Source organism: Phyllostomus discolor, chromosome 2 (assembly GCF_004126475.2).
Source record: "Phyllostomus discolor isolate MPI-MPIP mPhyDis1 chromosome 2, mPhyDis1.pri.v3, whole genome shotgun sequence".
Classification (NCBI taxonomy): Eukaryota; Metazoa; Chordata; class Mammalia; order Chiroptera; family Phyllostomidae; genus Phyllostomus; species Phyllostomus discolor.
Window position 1 is genome coordinate 190796227 of NC_040904.2, and position 22397 is coordinate 190818623.

At 46.7% G+C, this 22397-nt stretch overlaps 1 protein-coding gene across 3 annotated transcripts in view; it reads right to left on the reverse strand.

The window, feature by feature from the left end:
- Nucleotides 1-4489: 4489 nt before the first annotated feature.
- The window catches only part of ETV6 (ETS variant transcription factor 6), a 218554-nt gene continuing 200646 nt past the window's right edge, over nt 4490-22397 (reverse strand). For all 3 annotated transcript variants that reach the window (XM_028531572.2, XM_028531571.2, XM_028531573.2), the window contains 3 exons: nt 14189-14331; nt 12201-12301; nt 4490-8541 (listed from right to left, as the gene is read on the reverse strand). In XM_028531572.2, the coding sequence (XP_028387373.1) occupies nt 8436-8541; nt 12201-12301; nt 14189-14331 (350 nt within the window). In that variant the 3' untranslated portion in view covers nt 4490-8435. The remainder of the gene's footprint in view (nt 8542-12200; nt 12302-14188; nt 14332-22397) is intronic.

Here is a 22397-nt window from a genome sequence, read left to right on the forward strand (position 1 = left end):
ATTTCCCAGTCCCCAGATTGAACCCAAATCCCACTGTTTTGTGCACACGTGAGCTGAGCCATGACTTCCTCAACAAGAAGGCAAAACCAAAAATCAAGAAACTTTGCAAACCAATTTTAAATAGAACAAATCCTACACATTTCCTAAAGCCACTGAACTGAAACAAAACCGGAGTAAAATATTCTCGGTAAACCTGAATCAAGCCAATATTTCCCTTGGGTTGAGTCCATTGCCACAAATAAATGTCACCGAGTGCTCAGGTGCTTCATGAGGCTGGAAACTTGGCCCACGGAGGATGCCAAGCTGGGGGCCCTGGCTCAGGCAGCAGTGGGGTGCGGGAGGGCTCAAGGATCCCTCTCCTGGCCTGGCCTCTGACTCCTTATCTGTAACCTAATGGGGTTGCATTCTTTTCACGGTGTTTGAACAAAAACAACATGAATCAGAAGCAGTGGAAACTTTTTAAAGACGGTTTCTTTGGGGGGAATCCAATATGTAGAACTGATAAAAGCAGAACATCTCTGGATGATGCAGCTGGTAGTGGCTTGGCACATCCAGAGTAAAGTGTAAAAGTAATAACGGGAAATATTTACTGTGCTATGTACTTTTCTAAGCCCCTTTTCTGTAATAACTCACTAATCCTCACAAATGTCTTTCTGAAGGAGGAACTATTATCATTATCCCAATTTTATGTTTAAGGAAGTTGAGGCACAGAGAGGGTAAGTAAATTGCCTGCGGTCATACAGTTAGTGTGGGGAACTGTGGGATTCAGAGCCAGGCACTCTGCCTGGGATGGTACTGGCTTAACCACTCTGCTCTGTTAGGCTGGCCAGCCAGGTGTGTCGGGCCCCAGTCCATGTAAGGGACATGAAATCAGAATGGAATAAATCAGAAACTTGGTACCAGTGAGCTCAGGTTTCTATCAGGGATTCCTGATGTGACCCGCAAAATGAAAGGCGGATGCTGAAGCTCAGGTAGGCAGAATCCTCAGGTGGACAAAAGCAACACCCTCCCTAGTACTTCCCTACCTCTGATCAGTTTTGCTCCTGATACATCAGGTCACATTTTGACATTGCAGGCTGTTGCCCAGTCCGGAAGCCCACTGTCTAAAAGTGTTGCTTTGCCTATAGTTGCAACAGGCTGCAGTTCTGAGGCCAAATGATTCTGCATGTATGTTTATCAGAAATCAGTGATTTACTTAATTGCCTAATTTGAAAACCTTTAACATGCCTCCCAAGAGGCTGTCTACTTCAGAAATTCGTAAATGGAAAGGAAAGAGGAAATATGAACTACAGAATAGTGGAAAGTGTTTTGCCAACATGACAGACAGAAGAAACAATTTTAACACACATTTCTGAAGACGGTTTATTATAGAAGACATATATTATATCTGCGTCTTTTATGTGTGAGTGACTACCCAGTTATGAATGGAAAGATAACTGCATTTCAAGACAGTTTTAGATAAAGGAAAAATGTGAAGCTTCATTCAGTACATGTAATAAATTTCTTATTTTATACATAAAACGGCCTAGCCTGTGGTTTCTTTTCATTTTCTTAATGGTATCATTTGAAGAGCAATTTTTAATTTTGACGAAGTCCCATTTGTCAGTTTTTTTCTTTTATGGGTTGTACTTCTAGTGTCATATCTAAGAAATTTTTGTGTGATGCAAGGTCACAAAGATTTTCTTTGACTTCACTCCCTCATTCAAAACACTTCTTAAGACAGGCTTTTGCCAGGCACCCTGCAAGGGGTTGTCATATAAAAGTGCATAAAACACTCGCCTCCCCTCTGAGAGCTCTAGTAGGGGACAGAGGTACAGGAGCAATCCATCGTAAGCTGGCATTTGGTTGCTTTTACAGAAACACTTGCAGATGGGACACCAAGGAAGCAAGGAGTGCACAGCGCTGCCAGAGCCATCGGAGGAAGCAAGGGGTGGCTCAGATGGTCAGATACAGGATCTCGGGACAGAAACTGTGGCCGAGCGGAACGTCACAGAGCCCTCAGAGGACTGCAGAAGAGTGTTGCTAAGACAGCTTGGGAGGAAGAGAATAGCCTCCTACTGCCTCGAAAGAGAGTAGGCAGACCTTACTTGGTCGTTTTACTAGCAGAGATTACCTCTCCTCCAACCTAGCAGGGGTGACTGAGGTCCTTAATTTACAAACAAAACAAAACAAAACAAACAAACAAACAAAAAAACCCCACCCCCCAAACAAAAAAAAAACAAAAAAGAAAAAAAAAACCCAAACCCCACAAAAACCTGAACTCTGTGAGTACTGACAAAGATACTGTCCCCGAGATTGTCCCCATCTAAGGTCAACATCTCAGGCCGTTTGGATGAAAGAGCTGCTCATCTATCCTCTTGCCTTTTGGAAAGACAAGGCAGTACCGTCAGCTTTCTGTCTCCCTGCAGTGATCAAGACTGGTCTTTGCAGAAGCCGAAGGAGAGGCAGCGGGACGAGTTTTCACTCTCTCCTGTAAGGATGGTGACCGAGAGGCCCCTGGTTACGAGTGCCAGTTTTAAGGGCTAGCTCATGAACAGCTGTTCTTTCACGCTGCAAAGAGGCTTTTGATCGTGATGTTTATTCTTGTTGCTGCCCTAATAGGAGAACAAGCAAACTTCTCGCAGAGCAGGGTTGGCCCCAGGGACTGTTCCAGGAGGAGCTGACAAAGAACTGCAGCAATGAGAGAGAGGCTAGCTCAGTTCTGCATTAGGGTCGGAATCTCAGGGCTCGAGGCGGGGGTGGGGGAGGGGGGTCTGGCCTCCTGCTACTCCAAGTGCGGCCTGAGGACCAGTGGCATGAAGTCACTTGTTAGAAACGTTGAATCTCAAGCTCCACTCTGAGGAGGGTGGGTGGAAGAACAGATCTTTTTCCCATATTTCCCAAGGTGCTGACATTACTGGCAACATCTGCTTTTTATCAAGATCCCCAAATGATCTGCAAGCACTTTTCAGGTTTGAGAAGCACTAGCTTAGTCCAGTGGTTCTGGAGTCCCCTAAAAATACCCTCGCTAGGTGGTCATCTTAGTAAGTCCAGGGACAGATAGCCAAGGTCAGTCAGCAGATGAGAATGATCCTTTTCCTTTTCTTTTCAGGTTAGGCTGGTTAGGTAGACGAGTGGATTATAAGTGAATAAATGACTATACTCTAATTTGCAAGGGCAGGTCAGCTGTTAAGAGTTACCCTTTAAAACAGCTAACCTGTATAGCAAACTTTGCTTAAAAAGTTTGAAGGAAGCAAGAAGGGGACATTGGTATGTGATTCTGTGCCCACTTAGCTAACTCTGCAGTGTATCCAGCATTAGGAGAATGCAGCATTGTGTGTACTATTGCTGCAAATTAGTTGTCGTCAATGATTCTGTGTACTGCTTAAATGGCCACACGTTGCTATTCATTCTAAGATGAACAACCCGGTGCAAGCAGTGTTCCCAGACTTTGGTGTGTATCAGATTCACCACAAAAGCTTGTTAAAACAGATTGCTAAGAAGCCCTAACACCTAAGTTTTTGGTTTAGTTTATGGGGTGGGAACTGATCCTTTGCATGTCTAATGATTCCCAGGTGATGTTAATGCTGGGTTGTAGAAAAAGTAGCCTCAGGTGCATTTTTAGCACCATAGGAAATATCTAGGCCCTTATTATTTGATGCTGAGTTCTGACAAGATAGCACCTAGGGGCCAACTTCCAGCAGTCAATCCAAGGTCGCAGAGGCAGGCTATATGGGACAATTTAAATACAGAAATCATCTGACAACATTCTCCGAGACCATTGATTTCAAACTTCTGCTTTCCACACCTACATCTGAGTTGCTAAAACAATGTAATTCGCTTCATTTTCCATTCTTCTCTTAGTTCCTACCCACCACTGATGGCAAATAGAATCCTGGCTGTTTGATGTTGAAATCATAAGTGCCTACTGGTGGACAGGTGGCTCCACTGGCCCGTGTTGCCGAGATATTCTGAGCGCAGGGCCAGCTCTGAGCTGTGTAACAACCATTCGGCCATTATGGTCCCGTGTGTAGAGTTCAACCCACATTTGTGTCCTCAGCACCTACAGGCTCACATCTTCAGTAGAAATAAGGAGTAGTTACTGTGTGAAAAGACCTGGGGTCCTTTAACTCGTGACATTGCCTCAGTCCTCAGTGTGCTGTGATGTCTTTGGCATGAGCAGCTCGGGGCCTGAGCCTCTCTGACTGGGGCTGCTCCTGGCTAGTGTCCCCCCTGTGGCAGTGGCTCAGATTTGAGCTGTCTGCTCCGACCGTCCCCGTGTTGCCCATCTGAAGATTGCTTGCAGACGGCTCCGTAGCACCGGCTTCCTGCCAGGGAAAAACCAAGACGGCACTTCACCCCGTAATGGAGTGGCGACAGGACTGACCTCACGGAGCACTGTGCCTGTCTGACTCCATTCCTCCTTAGTAAAAACAGAGACTTGGGAGTATTCTTTTTTAATAAAAAATTTATTGAGATGATGCAATTATAGGCTTTTCTTTAAAAATTATTTGCAACTCACTGGCCCTGAGAAAAGGCATTTTTTTTTCTTTTTGTTACATTCATTTGATTCAGTCCCTTATAAACCCCACACCTCATAAACAACGAGAGATTAGAAATTAAAAAAAGAGAGAGAGAGAGAGAACAAAGAAATTCTAGATTCGTTCTGGCTTGCAGGTGGTTGCAGTCACAAAGAGAAATCTTCAAGAATGTTCCCTTGGCATGTGTGAAAAGTCCGGGAGTCTGCAGTTGTTTAGTGTTGATGCTGACGGGGCCCAGAGTATCAAGTTCAGTCTTCTGCGGTTTCAGATGGGCAGGGATCGCTGTGTCCCCTCCCGCCCCCTGCCCTGGCTTCCTGGTGTCACTCCCTCCATTCCAGGTTTCTGTCCAGAGGAGAAGCAGGCTGAGTGGGAGAAAACTAACTAGCACCGAATGCTGGGGCAAAGAAAACTGCCCTTTGTTCTCTGTGTATTTTCCCAGGCCTTTTATCTTCCACTTCCTGGGTGACAATGGGTCAGATGGGGGGTGCGATCAGGCCGATCCCAAACCTAGCTCTGTCCCCAGCACGCTGTCTGCTCTGAGGGCGAGTCCTGTCACCTCCCTGGTACTCAGGTTTCCCTTCTGCAAAAGGGAGTTAATATTTCAAAAATGTATTTGGAGTTGGAGCCTAGGTAGGGAAAGGTGGAATTGGTGGTTACTTAGTCATTCAGTATAGCCTTGAAGTTTCAGCTAACTCTATATTCTCAGTGTAAAAAGACAATGAATCAGAGGCTTCCAAAGCTACTGTTGGAAGGAGCAAATCCTTCAGGCCATGATTCCTGTTTTCCTGTGAGGACCACACCCCCCTCCTGCTGCCCCCTCCCCCGCCCGAAGATCTGGAACACCGGTGAGGCTGCCTTAGGCCAGACCAAGCTGCCTTGGGATAAAAAGACCTTGGAGATTGTGTTCCTCCCACACAGCCCATCCAGACAACAGCCACTGCTGTCTGCCGACAGACAGGAGGCCACCTGGCTAACTCAAGGTGCAGGGCGAAGACGCTAGAGAATTTCAAGATACAGTGCCAGTATCTGCTCCGGACACAGCCGGGCAGAGCACTCCTCCCCACAGTGTTCTGCACTTTCCTTTCCCGATTTCTGATCTTGTAAGCCGAGACACTCGCGATGGCAGCAGGGGAAGACCAACTATTTAGGTTGTGGATGTGCTTTTAACTGGGCCCCGGCTGAAACTCTCCTCACCCCTAGGATGCAGTGCTGGAGTGAGGACTGCCATGCGGGATAGACTCCGCATGTGGAACGCCAGCCCTCGGAGGGCAGGATTGTGCCCGATTCATGGTTGAATTCCTCAGTGTCTAACAGGTGCCTTTCAAGGTCCACTAAATTCAATCTGAAATCTTTGGGGTCTGCAATGGGTGACTCCTGTGTGCCTGGTGTCAGCACTGCCCAGGTGTTCTCTCAGAGAACAAACGGGAAGGTCTTTTGCTGGTAAGGGAATCAATCAATACAAAATCATTATTGGTAATACCTGGATGGGAAATCAGCCCTATACTAGAGTTAGCACCTTCTATTTCTTCTTTAAGTGGCTAAAGGTGTCATCTTAAGTCTTACATATTCTTATAGAATATTGCTTTACATACAGAAATCCTTGGGGCAAAAGGGGGTTTTCCTTCATAATGCAACCTTTAGATTCTTGGGATGGAAAGGGCTGGAGTCCTCACGCCTGGGCGAAGGGAACGGAATGAGATGTCCTACTCTTGGGGAAGAGCATCGTGCCCTGGGGACTGATTTCACAGTCATGCCAAGGGCCCCAGTAAAAGCCACCCTTTCTCTCCAGCCCTTCAAGTCAACGGCTTTCACAACACACCAGGTATCTGGCTTCATCTCTCCCTTTGAGGCACAACATCAGTTATCTTAGAGGCTGGAAGGTGGGTCAAGGTGTGCTGCTGAACACTCCTGAAAGACATCTGTGGCATGCTGAGATGCAGCCGCATTCCATCACCATCCAGCCGGTTCAGACCAAGCCCTTCATAAAGGGAGGCTGGAGCCTCACACAGAGGGTCCCTGGCCTCACTGCAAGCCTGATATTCTGGAAGTGGGAGTGGGGGGACCGTGTGATGGTGGGAGCGAGCCCCCTCCATGTGTCTATGTGTGGTCTGATATGGGGCGGGAACAGAGCCGGACTGAAGAGCCCTGATCAGCTCCTTAATTCCAGTGTCTCTAAACCCCAGTCCCTCTAGTTGTGTCCAGGCTGGTGTCCTTGTCATTGGGCCGGCGGAGAGTCAGGCTGGGGGTGCCTGATTCCACTCTGACATGCCTGAAGAAGAGCCTGGGGCCTGGCAGCTTCTCCTGGGACCCGCTGCTGCCCTGGGGGAGCTGTGAGATGCTCACCGACTGAGCTGAGCGGAGGAAACACGGAGGGGGTGCTTTGTAAGGCAGATCTAATCTTTTAAATTAAAGACACCATACTCCTAATATTGGATTCCGAGCTTGTATTGGAAGAGTCAACTTAGATGGCTAGGAAAGGAAAGCAAATCTAAACAGCTCTCTAAAAATGTTACCATCCAAAGTACTAAGGGATGGCGCTTATCTCACTTTCCAAGATACTACTGACCTTATTTTGAGGTGAAAAAGAGCCACGAATGGGTCCATTCTGAAACACAGCAATGCAAAGAGGAAAGAAGGAAATGGAAATGTATCAATGTATTGTAGCTGAGGAATTTCCTTTCTGCCTACACTGGGTCAACCCCGGGCAACGAAGACTGCACACTCCAGGGTCCTCCCCATGCAGATAAGGAAACTTCTAAATAGCCTAGGAATTGAAAGAATACTTAAGCGAGGGCATGGAACTGACCGCATGATGACCTTTCAGATGGAGAAGAAAAGTCAAGACCCTTCCTGCCTCACCAACCTCTGTAACCTGCAGACTTGTTACTCAGTTTCTGGACCATCAGGACTGTGTGGTCTTTTTGGATTTTCCACTCCGTAGCACTTGCAGGCTGATCCCAAGGTAACAGGGCCTTCCGCGTAACTTGGACAGCCTGCTATCCTGATCGACGCTCTGGGGAACCACAGAGCTGCGTGCCCCACGGCCATGTCCAGGGTGGTCTGCTGGACTAACACTCATCTCCCTGCAGGACAGCAGTGTCTCTGAAGTTTCGGGCCTCCCTCGGACGGGTGGCCACGTGCCGGGATGTGCGTTTGATTTAGCGGTGCCAGCCCCAAAGCACCCAGGCCACCGATTCTGTTTAGGTGCCCACTGCTCCCCAGACTCTCCAAGAGGCTGAACTCTTGGGAGCGTGATGCAGGGAAGGAAAGAGAGCAGGAGAGAGAAAAAGAGAGCTCTCCTTTTCACTTTATCTATTTTAAAAGCATCCTTTTCTCCCTTATTTTTCCCTCCAGCCAAGATCTCACAGCAACAAGAACAGACCCGATCCACGTGCCAGAAGAGAGAGGAACCTAAACCTTTTTGCAAGTATTCTCTTTCCTGACCAACTGGGTTTGCCACACTTTGTGAGATTTGCACAAAAAAAGATATATATAACAGATATATATATTTCCATAGGAAAACAACCTCAGATGTCTTCCCCTAGATGAATGATGAAAAATCAAGCTGCATGGTCTTAAAAAAACAAAAACAAAAACAAAAACACCATGAAACTAACAGGAGGCGGAACAGTGAGGGTGAGGAATTACAGATAGACAGATTCCGAATGAGCAGGGAACGTGAAACGTGAGTCCCAGACTCGTGCCCTTGGCCAGAGTTCCAGCCCCGCCTTCGCTGGGTGGTTTGTCTAAGGTGCTCGGGGGTCCTTCCTGGTATGCAGGAGAAGTGTCACTCCCGTTCCTGGGTCTCTTCCTTTTGTACTCTCCTTAGCCCGCCTGCTCCATCCTGTCTCCAGCAGTCCCGGTGGGCAGGGCTTCCCTCGGCTGTGGCCCCGCTGAGATGGGGGGTTGGCGCCTTCAGCATTCATCTTCTTGGTATATTTGTTCATCCAGCTCCTGGGACTCAAGGTGCTCCAGACGGTCTGTTCGGCCACTCATGATTTCATCTGGGGTTTTCATAAACCTTTGGGAGAAGAAATGGAGGAGTAAAGTGATCAGATTTTCCTAAACTTAATCTTCACCCTGAACTTGAAACGAAAAAGAAAGGCCCCATCACCTCATAGAGCTGGAGAGCTATTGAGCCTCGCTATGACCACTAACTTAGTGCCAAATAGGAAAAGGCGCCCCCTCTGCTGACTGCCTGAGAAATGGTGAAATAACTACAGCAAAGGGCTGGGATGACTGCAAGGCAGTGAGAGCCCGCTGGAGCTGTGGACTGGATTCCCGCGTGACCATGCGAGCGGACCCTGGTGCAGCTCACTTATCTGCCGTTCTTATTTTTAGAGAGTTGCATTTACAAGGACCCATGAGAGCTGCAGATCCATTTCCATCCCGGACTCTGAGTCCAGGGAATGGTATTCAACACTTGAATTTAACTCAATGGATACCATTAAGCACCAAGTGGAAAATTTTGGTAATTGGGCCAGTGAGTAATGGTGCTTTTGGAAGTCAGAAAACAAAAAGAAAACCTTTTTCAGTGTTAACCCGGATGCTCCCTAAGTGTTAGCAATGAATCTCCTTTGGTCTATCTTCCTTTGCAGCGGGGTGCACACAGCAAGCCTTATCTTCTTGCTCATTGAGCTCGCTTGGAAACAACTCCGGTGATATGGTTCAACCGTGATTTCCATGGTTCAGGAAGGCAGCCCAGACTCGAACATGCCGCCCTTGCTGGGGAGCGACGTGCCGTTTCCATCCACACACTCTGCCCTTCACCAGGTAAGCTGTCTCAACACCTGTTGTACACTTTCCCTCATCCCTCCACCTTCAAAAGCCTATGATGACCACTTAGCAAGTCAAGGATACGCTCTCTGGCCTGCCCACTGAGTCCTTTGTCATCTCACCCTGGAAACTCTTGATTTCCACTATTTACTAGCATGGACCCTCCAGCCCAGCCTGGCCAGTCTTTTTCCTTATATAGTCATGGCTCATGCCATTCTCCAAACCTCTAGCTCGGCCCATATTCAGAACCCTCTTTACTCTCCCTTTATCTGAGCCCTGTTCATTCCTTCAGCTCCGCTTCATCATGAAAGAGCTGCTGAGGGCACCAATTCTACACCCAAACCTTTCTTCCCTCAACCCCTGTCTGCCTTGTAGAGCACCCACAATTGAACACTTCACTTGATTGCACCCTGGGTTTTATACCAAGAAGCCTTCCCTTTGTGGCAAGTCTGGCTTGCAACACCTATTTTCTCAAAAATGACTAGTTTCCCTCCCTAATAGCACCATTCTTTCCTTTTTGTCTTGTTGAAAAGCACTCCTGGAAACCTATGGACCTCCCACCTTCCACAGCTTTTCTTCTCTGCCCATACGACTGAACTTCTCCAGCAGCATGATGTGTATAGCGCGTGCAGTCTGTCCTCTACATTTCCTGCCCTCGCTAAAGCTCCTCCCTCAACATCTGAAGCCACTAATGACCTCCTCGAGGCCAAGTCCACGGATGTGCTGTATTTGGCCCTTTCGACCAACCCTTCATCTCTTGACTGTTCTTCCACATTAAGCTTTTGGTATTCCATGCTACGAGTGTCAAGAAATATTAATTGAAAGCCTCTATAAGTTACAAAACAGAATTATACAACATATTATCCTTTACCTTCTAGGAGTGTATGATCTAGTTGTGGGGAGGACTTCACTACTAAAAATGGGAATCATGATGTGGTTTAGGGCCAAGTGAACCTAAGATGATAGAAGAAGATGTCTCTGTGTGTGAGCAGTTGGAGAAGGCCTCATAAAGGCAGTGGGCTTGAGATGGACCTACGGAGTGTATATGTTGCCAGCATTAAAGGCTGTATGTTTCTGGCACAGGGAATCGTATTTGCGTTGTGGGGCAGCTGGCGGTGTGTACTATGAATTTGGGAGGCAGGAGAGTGGACCAGAGGTAGAAAGAGAATGTTGAATTAATCTGTATGTGAATATAAAGTCTAGATATCAGTAGCCACTGCTTGGAAGCAATAATAATGCTTTTGCCTTTCTTTAATCTTCCAAACCTCAAGGAAGTGCTTGTCATTGGTAGACTCCAGCCTGGAACCTGGCGGTGAGAAACCTTGGGACATGCAGTTCCCAGGTTTCTAAGTCCCTGCAACAAAGCATGGAGCCAATGGCTGACTCAGCACAGTGACTGATTTGGATATGGGAAGAGTCAAAGACAACTGTGGTGCCAAGTTTGGTTGCTTAAAACAATGATGATGCCACTGGCGAGAAACAAGAATTCCGGGGGATGGATATTTCTAGTACGTGAATGAAGGTCTGTCTGGAATGTTTCATGTCTGAGACACTAATGTAACATTTAAAAAGACATGTCCTATGAGAAGCTCTTGGAAATTCAGATTTGAAATTTTAAGGAGATTTTAGAGGTAGATACCGATTAAAAGTATAACCACTGATGTGAGAATGCAGCTGTGTAATGGGATCAATTTACTCAGAGAAAAAGGATAGAGCAGGAAGAATATAGCCAAGAACTAGGCTTGGAGAGAGGGATGAAGGGAAGGCATCGCAGAGCCAGAAGGATGGTTCTTCTCTACGTCATGCCTTTCTGTTTCCATCTCTTAAACAGCCTTTCCATTTGATTGCAAGATCTCCAATTGTTTTTACTCCCCCTTCCCAATGCCAAAGCCCAGTTTCTTTGTTCTGTCCGGTGAGCTCATCTGCTCACAGACAGGGTCCTTTTCTACCTGTATGTAAATAATTCCAAATCCACTCCTCTAGCCCCATCTACGAATCTTGTCTGTCCCACCCACCGAAACCCGTGACCTCAGGTTGTTTGCTGACCCCATTTTCTCCTGACTTCCACTTGGTCTCAACCACATCGGTTACCACCCATGAACACCAGTGTACTGCTTCTCCTGACTGGCCCTTCAGATCCCTTCTTCTTCCTCTTCTAATTCTTTCTCCTTTCTGACATTGTACTTGGAATCACAGTCTCTGTGGTAGTTTGAAATGGCTGGAACTCAGCTGTGAGGAGTTCTGGGAAGAGCGATGTCTGGTCCAACAGCATTCAGGCTTTTCTAACTTCTGATTACAATGCATTGGAACAAACACATTTTACACCATGGCCACACACACGCACACACACATAAATTTTCACGAATCAACGGTCCCTCTTAATTTCATGGGATGCAGTCTGATATTTTCAATTCTATCCTATCACAATTAATTCCGTTCTCTTTCATTAAAAAAAAAAAAACAGTTGTAACTGACTCATTAAATCTATTTCATGATTCACTCGCAGGTCATGACTGCAGCTTGACAAATAGCTTACAGCGCTGGTGCCCTGCAAGTGCAGGTCTGATTCCTTGCTCTGCCACTGACAATGCCACTCTGGTCGCTCCCTTGAACTACAGTGGCTGTTAATGCCAGATAAATACTATTTGATCATTGCATTACTTTAAAGGTGAGTCAGACTGTGTTTACTTAGTTTTGGTTTTACCATAGGGCAGACGTAAGTAGAAAAAAAACATTTTTTTTAAAACAAATTCTAACAGACCAGAACCTGGTATCCGACTTGTAGCCACGATGGCTTTGAGAACCAGATAGGCAGGTAGAGATCTTAACAGTCTCCCTCCTCCCACTTATTTAAAGAAAACAATATCCTCCCCAAAGAAGGAAAGGAGAAAAAGGAAGTGCTACCTGAACAAAAGCCTTTGTCCCGGCTCCTTCCTGATAATGTTTAGTTTGTAGTAGTGGCGCAGGGCTCTGGACATTTTCTCATAGGTCATGTTTGTTCTGTTCTGTTTGTTCAAAGGAGGAAGAGAGAAAAAAAGCACAAAGACACAATGAAATGAACCTCAGAAAAGGTGCTGGGGGAGCTGTTAAAAGAAAAGCTCGTCAGCTGCCCCTGTGGCCCTGCTCGTTTGGAAAGCTACCTGCTAATCTACTGCCTTCTAGGCCCAGGAGTTCCCACCCCTTTGCCTACCCCACACAGGTAGCTGCTAAGATTTCTCCTAGTGAACCACCGTCTGTCAGTAGTCCTGGAGCTCTAGCTAATACGGCACATCCCACAGTAACCTCCCTCACTTCCTTTCCCAAGCCTGGCTCTGCTGTGCCCAGGGGATTTCCTGCAGGCTCCCACTATCTGTGGGTCATCCTTCACCTTCTGACCCGTTGAGCACTTCTTTTTTGTTGCAGTGACCTTCCTCAAACTGTGTTTTTGGTTTGTCATCTTAACTAAGAGTTTTCTTGTTGTTGCTTAAATTCCTGTTGTGGAAGCAAGAATACAGTGGTTCCGAGCCCTGGGGCTATGGCACAATGTAGGCGTTGCCCAGGGAGTTTTCTCAGCGGCTCACACGGAAGTGCCTGGCAGTGGGCCTGGCCACACTTGCTCATGGCCTGCGTTAGGTCCTCCAAGGCAGCAGCCAGGGCACGGCTCAGTCGCTGTGGCCCCCATGTCCCCTCTCCTTTGGCTGGCCTGGTGTTGTGCCACCACCGTACCTTACTGGCTTTGCACCACATCCTCCAGTCTGTGGTCGGGTGTGGGTCTTGGTTACTGTTTTTTTTTTTTTTTTTTTTAAGTAGGAATACAGACTTATTTATTCAGATTTTTTTGGGGGGGGGGTAGAGCCCTTGGCTCTATTTATTTTGTTTTGTTGTGGAGGAACACTTAACACGAGATCCACCCTCTTAACAAATTTTTAGTGCACCATACACTAGTGTTCACTATAGGTACAATGTGGTAGAGCAGCTCTCAGAACTTACTCATTTTGCTTAAAGGAAACTTCACGGCCATTGATTAGTAACTCCTCATTTCCCCCTCTCCCCAATCCCTGGCAATGCCATTCCATCCTCTGATTCAGTGAATTGGTTTATTTTAGATACTTCTTGTAAGTGGAATCGGGCACTATTTGTTTTTCTGTTACTTGCTTATTACACTTAGCATACTGTCCTCAAGGCTCACCCAGGTGGTTGCATACTGAAGATGTTCCTTCCTTTTTAAGGCTGAATAATATTCTATTGCATGAATAGGCCTCAGCTGCTGTATCCATTCATTCATGAACGCACATTTTTGGTTGTTTTACCCACTTTTTTACATCTACACACTTGAACAGTTTCCCTAACTCTAACAGACTTTATCTTTTACATTCCATTCCTCTTCTCAGTGTGGAAAATTGTGGGGCAATCCTACTTCTTGCACTGTCTGCTTTCAAAGGAGGATGTTTTATAGCTGTGGTGTAAGTATTTTCCATGTAGAAATGGGCTTTCGGGAACATGAGAGTTTCTAATCGAGCAGAACAGAAGCCACACTTCCCAAAGCTCCTCATGAGTCAGGGAGCCCCACAGCGCTTCGCTGTTACTGTTCTTAATGACGGCTGGGTAATAGGGACAGGTCAAGGTCAAGGGCATGGGAGTGAGGGTTTTTCAGACCTCAGCCCTAACAGACCAGGCAGGATATGCTGAATTAACTGGCACTTAGCCTAAGTAACAAACGGAAAGGGGCATCTTTAATTATCTCCTTCCCTTTGCAACTGTCTAATTGTTTGCCTTGTTTGCCCAGTAAGGAAGAAAGTAAATAATTACGGGCAGGCTTAGGAAGCAGAAGACAGACAATTATCCTCCAACCCGGGGATAAAGGCTTTATTTTGGCACTAGTTTACAGAACAAGTATCTGATGCCCTTTTTACCTTATGGTTTCCCCACAGTCGAGCCAGTCCATTGGGATCCACTATCCGGAATATTTTGGATTCTTTGTCCTCCCATCGGATGAAGTTTTCGTACCGGCTGTCAGAAAGCAACTGATAGACGTAATCCCAAAGCAGTCTACAGTCTACAGAGGAAAAGGGCAAGAAAACACTGTTGAAAATGTTTCTTGTTGAGGCTAAGGACAAGAATCAGAAAATGGTCAAGTAAGGAACTGCTTTCGCCTAGTTTGGATGGACCGCCTTACTTCCTGGCCTGACCGGGAGGAGATCTCTGCCCAGAGAGGCACGTGGGATCAGGATCATGCTGGGGAGGGCGGCCTTTGTCCCGTGCAGGCCTCAGAGACCATCCGAACCAAGATGGGATCCCCTTCCACAGATGGAATCTGTGGGCCTCCTTCCACAGATGGGATCACAGTTACCTGGAGAGAGGAAGCGACTTGTCCACGGTCATGACCAATGACTTGAATTTGAGCAGAGCCACAGAAGGGGGATGGGGGGGGGGGGGGGTGGGGGGGGGGGGGCGAGATAGAGAGAGAGGGAGAAAGAACCAGCTTTAACTGCAAGTGTGTTGGCTATGAAAGTGGGCTGGCAGGGTGACAGGGAAGAGAGTCCCAGAGTTCCAGAGAGCACAGGTGGTATAAGCTGGTACAAGCGGTGGCGCTAAGATTACGTTGGTGTTGGAGGGAGATACTGACGGATAAAGATGAGAAGACTGGGGTCGGCTAAAAAATGGCAGAAAAAGAAGCATGATGTGTGAAAAGCTGTGGGAAAAGAACTATGTGACTTGGTGACTGTGACCACGGGAACTGTGACTGGCATTTTTCTTTTTAAAGAATACAGCTATTCTCACTACAGCATACTTTGGAGGTCTTTAAAAACCGTTTTATTATAACGAAAGCAGGGTGGAAAGAAACGCAGCGCAAAATATCCCCTTTCTCCACTTGTACAGTAACAACTGATGCTCGAACATTAGGTTAGGCCAACGAATACTTATTGAGTTAGTATAGGCCAGGCCCAGCGCCAGGCCTCGTCTTTTAGCTGTGGGTTGGCGAAGGGACATACTGCATGCCATTCCCTTGTCCTAGGGCTTTCTGAGTTTGTGCTATACTGGTATGTGGTTTACCCTCTAGCAGAGCCTTGGCAGGTGGGTGGGGACAGATGGGCACTTTCTAGGTCTAGTTGATGTTAGACTGGCCTCCAGGTGAGGAAAACGAGGCCCAATTTCCAGGTGTTCACCAATGATTCTGGGAGCTTTGCCAGGCACTAGCCAGAATGTCTGGCACTAAATAATTAATTACAGGATGCCTCGTCTGTGCTCGGCACTTTAAATTTGTTATTTCTAATCCTCTCACTGCACCCCCCACACCTGCCCCAAGGTCCCGGGATTTGAACTCCGGGGCTCCTGCACTACAGTGTGCTGACTTCCTCTGTTGGGTGAGGCCTGGGAGACCTGGGAGGGAGTGTCTGGGTTAGACTCAGAGTGTCTTTGAGCCAGCACATTCACCTCCAGGAGAAGTAACACACCCTTCTCTGCTCTATTTTAACAAGAGGGATTGAGTCAGTTCACCTTGGGCAAGTTTCTTCACTCTCCCCAGGTTCTGTTTCCTCGTTTACGAGGAGGGACTAACAACACTGACTCTACAGGATTACTGGATGAGTGATAATGCGAGTGAAGGCAAAGCAAGGAAAATAACAACGGTATTTTCGGTGCTATCTGCAGGCACTGTGCTGTGTATTCTGCAGGCATGGCTGCACGTGGCCATCCCGGCGCCTGATGAGGCCGCTGCTGCTGCTATTGCTGTTTTATGGACAAGGAAGCGGGGGCTCCGAGGGTTTCCTAATGGACTCAATAGGCACAGCTCGTGAGGGACGCACACAGAGCTCCAGGCTCGACGTGTCTCTGGGGCCGCAGGTGCTATGCCCCACTTCCCAGTGAGATTTCTGTCCTCAGAGACGCTGGGGCACAGGTATGCAGTTGTCAACTTGGAGGACTTTTCCAGAGCAAGGTCTAACTCTGTTTAGTGCGCCCATTATGAAGTCCAGCCTTTTCTCCGAACAGAAGGAATTGGCATAAAATATGGCATTTTCCGGGAGTCTTAGTCTTTCTAGGAACTACCATGAAACTTAAAGAGACCATAAATCTTTAGTATCTCTTACTGTATCCTCCCCGGCCACCCCCTACCGATTACTTGCATCTAAAAATTAATGTGATGTGTGATTGACTGTGTTTTGGAAACGGCCAAGTGATGTTAAAACAATGACACGGTTGCTGGAGTCCGAACCCCATTCTAGCAGAAGATGACCAGCCACTTCTATCACCACCCCTACCTGCCACTCTGTTCCTGCTGCCAGAGGCTGGGCTGAGGTGGGGGAGGGGCAGGGGGACAAATCTGAGCATCATCAAGAGCCTTGAGAAGTCAGGGTCAGGCTATTGCAGACAGAATAATCTAGCTCTAGCAAGAGGACTACTCCAGTGTCTCGGCAAAGCAGCGACAAGGGCAAAGTGTCGTACCCCCTCTCCCACCCCTGCCACCTCCTCCCCCTTGCAACATTTTTACTACAAATGGAAAACAGAGGACTGAGCTATGGTTTGATCGTCCAGGTTTGGTCCTGCCATCCACTGGCAGATACATTTTGGTTTCCCACCACCTCTTCCAACTGGAAAACGTCTGACAAAACCAAATATTATCTCGTTAAATGCTGGTAAACAGGAGAAACAAGGTGTGTGTGTGGCAGGGTGGAGGGGCGGGTGGGTGTAGTGTATAACTCTGCTGTTTCCTTCAGGGCTACGATCATTTTTACTACAAAGAGGCCTGATGACACCTTTATGTTCACCTAGATTGGGAACGAGATTCTCGCAGGGGTGTCCAACCCGAGGCTGGCTGCATGCAGCTCAGGATGGCTGTGAATGCAGCCCAACAAAAAATCGTGAGTTTACTTAAAACATTATTTTGTGTGTGTGAATTATGTGTCTCAATGTATTTAATGTGTAGCCCAGGACAACTCTTCTTCCAGAATGGCGCAGAGATGCCAAAAGGTTGGACACCCCTGCTAGAGTGTTCATACGAATAAAACTTAATAATGGAAAGTGATCTGGCTGTCTTCCGTGGTTTGATAGACACTTTGCCCTTGTGACGGTGAGCGACCCAATGGCAGTCCTCCCCCGGTGGCTGGTTCTCCCCTCATTCCCACACGCACAAGGGCTTCCACTACATTGTTTCTGTTGCTTCTCTTTTACTGCCTTGGTAGCATCTACTTCTCACAGAACAGTCAAATGTAACCATGTCCTCAAGTAAGGGTTTACCCAGCACAGGGGTGGGGGTGGGGGCACCATGCTGGTTTCTCATCCAACTGGGGTGTTTCCATGAACCATTTACTACAAAAAGATCTAGAAGGTTATCTGCTCTTTGGTTGGTAAATGAAGGGTGGGCTTACCAGAGAACAGACTTTACCTGTGAGATTCAAAAACATTTGTAGCTTGCCAACTTTTCCCTTTCACAAATGTGAAAATAACCCAAACAGGCTGCCATTTAATCATTTTAAATGGCATTTAATCCAGCAAAGCCAACTTCAGCTGTGTAATAAAAATATGTGGACATTCGAGACGTATTGAATTACTCAGTCACTAATGGAAGCAGCGACAGGACTTCTGTGGCATAAAGCAGTTGTTTCGGGCTCCGAGTAGAAGTGGCTTTTATGACACTATTGATTGCTTTGTTTCTTTAGTTAAAAGTTATGCCAGATGATAAAAATAACTGCCTGACCACACAAGTTTTTCTTCTTTTTGTATAACTGAAGTTCAAGCCATAGTTTTTTGTTTTTTGTGGGTTTTTTTTTTTAAGATTCCAATGAAATAAAAGGCAGATCCTTCTTCCTTCCCTAGATGCTTCAGAGACTGCTTTGCAGTTCTGTGGAAACCCGTGTCTGCACAGATACGACGTTCTCTTTCTTTCCAACATTCAGGTAGAACAGACATGTAAGTAACACTGCAGCACTAGCTTCAGGTGTACAACATCTCATAACGACTGGACATTTTTATCCATAGGGAAATGACCACCACCATAATTCTAGTTACTGTCATAAACAAACTCACAATTTTTTCTTCTTGTGATGGGAACTTTTCAGATTTACTCTCTTGGCAACTTTCAACTATGTACTACAATACTACCTACCGACCACAGTCACCACACTGTGCACTGCACCCGCATGACCTATTTATTTCATAACTGGAAGTCCGTACCTTTTGGCCCCCTGCACTCATTTTGCCCGTCTCCAAGCCCCTCCCCTCTATGGAAACCATCATTATGTTCTTGTAGATATGGTGTTCTATGTAATACTATGTAATACTATGAAATGCTATGTAATAAAACTCATCAAACGCTATAAACAAAGGTTCATACCACTATAAAACACCTGAACATGCATGTAAACAATTTTATATCAGAAGGAATTCATTCATTCATTTTAAGGGCATTTCTCCCCAACTGAAGGGCCTTCTATGTCAAGGGGTGGATATTTAAACAAACGTCTGTTATCTGGATTGTCTCCTCCTCGAGAGGAAGTTTATGAAAGGCTTCAGCCCGAGTACAATGTCATCATGAAGAGTCATTTTCCAACTGCAGAGAGAGAGAGAGAGAGTGCTCTTCCTGCCGCGTGAGGTGCCCTGGGTGTCTGCAGCTAAAAGACATTGTAAAAAAAATCTCTTCCTGTGGTGAGGAAGAAATATTTTCACTCCCACGTCTGTCTCTTACCAGAAACTCATTGTATAAGTTTATTGAGCAGAGATTGTAAAAAAAAAGGGCAACTCACACATAACCAACATGGGTTCCAATGGAAAAAAACCATGCTAGACAAAGCTGATGTTTATAAAATCTGAGTGGGAAGTCAAGTTATTGACAAAGGGGATGTTTAATGATCGTGGTTAATTTAAATTTTGGTAAAGCTTCTAAGAGAGTAATTTTATGTAGTTTTTATTGCCTAAATGGAATTTTAAATGAAGGCCTAGAAACTCTGGAGACTGGAGTTCTGTGGGTAGAATCTCCAACAAGAACAAGAAGAGGCTGAGTGTTCCTGTTTAATTTCTTGACATTTTTTATGAAAAATTAATCAATTTATTTCAGATTTAGCAACACAACAGGTAAGTAATATGCAAACAACAACAACAACAACAAAAACCCTTGTTGCTCTGCATTCAATAAAAGTAACCACAGTTTGTCTAAACCCTTGTTCCCTATGGGGTATTGGCAATATTTGGAGACACTTTTGGTTGTCACAACTGGGGCAGAGACTGCTGCTGGCCCCTAGTGGGTGGAGGCCAGAGATGCTGCTAAGTGTCTTCTAATGCACAGGCCAAACCCACACATCAAGAAATTACTTGGCCCTAATAGCAAGAGTAGCAAACTTGAGAAATCCTGCTTACAGAAACACGGGGATTACAACGTGCAGGGGGTGGTCTGCAGCTGTTTCCCCGCCTCCTCCATTCTAGATGTGCCATTACCTAGAAGCACAAAGTTTCTGCTTCTAAATCCAGGGCACCCAACACTGTGCTGGCCCGCAGAGGTGTGTTTGCAAAGGATAATTGCTCGTGCTTTGCTGTGGCTTAGGAAAACAGAAACCACATGTGCACAGTGGCAAGTTGTGGGAGGGAGGAGCTGAGGGAAAGAAGACATCTATGCTTCCTGGCTTCAGGGGGCAGGGGGACTGCAGCTGCAAACAGGGCTGGACCTTCACACCCCTGGTTGCCGAAGGTGTGGAGCACGGCTGGGAAATGCTGGTATCTGCAACGCAGGCCTTCCGCCTAGCCTGAGCCACAGCTGGAACGCAGCACCACCCCGACCCTGCTCTGCTCGGGTGTGGGAGAGCCTGCGGATTCCTATCCAGGGGCTGCAGTGGGGTAGGGACGTGCTCTTGAACAAACTGAAATTTCCAGTCTCCTCAAGCCCTTCTATTATTTTCCATGCAGCCACTGTTGCAGTTGTCTTGCAGGGCGCTTTGATCTCTCAGTAGTTCATGGTGAAAATAAAGTGCAGTGACTCAGCCTGTGTATGAGAGGTCAGAGCCACTGGGACTGTGTTGTTGAAGGACCCTCCCCTCCACCTCAGGGGAGGGTCACCTATCTCCTCCAAACAGGGGGCACAGCCCAGAGGAGGCAAGGAGGGAGTGCAGGACTTAATCTCCAAGGAAATAAAGAAACCAGGGCGCCTTGAAGGGTACACCTTGCAGGCCAGCATTACTGGAAACAAGTGCCCCAGACAGAGGTCAATGCCCTGGGCCAGCTCTGGTGGGCAGTCGTCCTGGCTGTACCCTCTGCTCTCTGCTTTCCACAGCCTTGGAGTAGAGCAAAGACAAATGGAGCAGAGGAGGGACACTAATACTTCGTAATCAACCTACTTGTGCTATATATTTATCTATTATCTCCTTAGTACTCAAAAGAGCCCAGAAATGGGTATGCATCTTTTCATTTACATGGAAACGGCAACTAGGCCGCAGGCACATGAAGCACGTTTCCTTGGGAGACCCAGACTGACATTTAATCCTACTGACTCCAGAACCCACACTGCCCAGAGGCCCGCCCTGCTGCCTTACACTCCTAGCTGGCTGTGCATTAGGGCCTGGGCCAGGAGCCCTAGGGGGTTCCGGGATGCAGGCATCTGCTGAGGGGTTATCTGCCTGAGACGGGGTGTGTGTGTGTGTGTACGTGTGTGTGGCGGGGAGATGTGCTTCTTTCAGCTGCTACCAAAATTCTGAGCCCCTTTGGCTCATGGAGACATCCCACGGGCCTGTCCTTTCTTTCCTCCAAGCATATTTATACATGTAAGGGTGCGTGCAAAGGCATACACATGCCTGCACACCCCATACCTTACCGCAAAGGCCTGTCATCACTTTCGTACTAATCCCTTTAGGCTTCCTTTAATGACACCTTTTTCCCTCTTCAGGGCAGCTCCTGAGGCTCATTTGTAAAACAAAAGTCCAAGAGCCTCATTTGAAACCATTTCACCAGCACTTACTGCCATGGAGGAAGCCGGAGGGAACAGTGCGGTGTGGCTTTCTGGTCCCTGAAGCCCCTGAGGAGGAGCCTCCAACTGCTTACCCTGGGACCTCCCGGCTTCTTTTCCTTCATCTGATTTAAGATTAGAGGCTTCCAGGATTGACTTTCTGTGCATATAAAACTCATCCAGTCAATACAACCAAATCAAGAAAGTACATTGTCCTAGTTTAGTGACAACTAAGCAATAAAGGAGACTCGATGTCTCCACGATTAGAATTTTGTTTTTGTTAAAAATGTAGCCTTGGCCGGGTGGTTCGGTTGGTTGGAGCATCTTCCTGTGCACCAGGGGGCTGTGGGTTTGATTCCTAGTCAGGGCACGTACCTAGGTTTCAATGTTTCTCTGTCTCTAAAATCAATAAATACATCCTGTGGTGAGGATTAATTTTTTTTTTTTTTTGTAAAGGAAGCTTGAGAGATAGTTACCATTTTTTACAAGGACCTGAAAGGTTGCCATGAAGTGTGTTAGAGGAGGGTTGGGACAGGAGAGAACGTTGCCTGGAGTGGGTGGGGGGACTTCTCTGTTTTATCTGCTGTAGGATCAACCAACCAACGAAATCCTCACAAACCATGAAGTTTACATTTGCAAAGCAAAACCAGAGACTTAAACAGAAGCTGTGAGACAAGCCCAGGATAAGAAGTATGCTCCACTGGGATGCCTCACGGACGTGGAACAAGCAGATCTGTATACACCTCCAAAGCGCCCACCTCCGTATAGCAAATGAGGGGCTGTGAGTGGGTTCCAAAGCGGTGCTCTGCTGAATCTTCCTCCTCAGCGGGTTTTTGGATCAAGGCCAAGGATGGAAGAGGCAGACAGGAAGTCTGACCACTCAGGTGTTAATGGAATTGAAGAATTTTAAGAGAAAGCCAAATTGACTTAAAATTTTCTTTTAAGACCTAGCTGTCTATCGTTAAAAACAAAGCAGGAACTTAGTTTGTTTGAGGGTGTAATGTAAGAGGGACATTGCATAGGTTAGAAAAGAGGCAAAACTTGGCATTTAGAGATGCTGTGCCCATCGCCTAGAAAAGTGTCTGGAACATAGGGGTACAAGATAATTTTTGAATAAATAAATGAGTGATTTAACTATACAACTCAAAGAAATTATATGCAAGGAAATAATGTCTTTTACTCAGCTGTCTTTTATT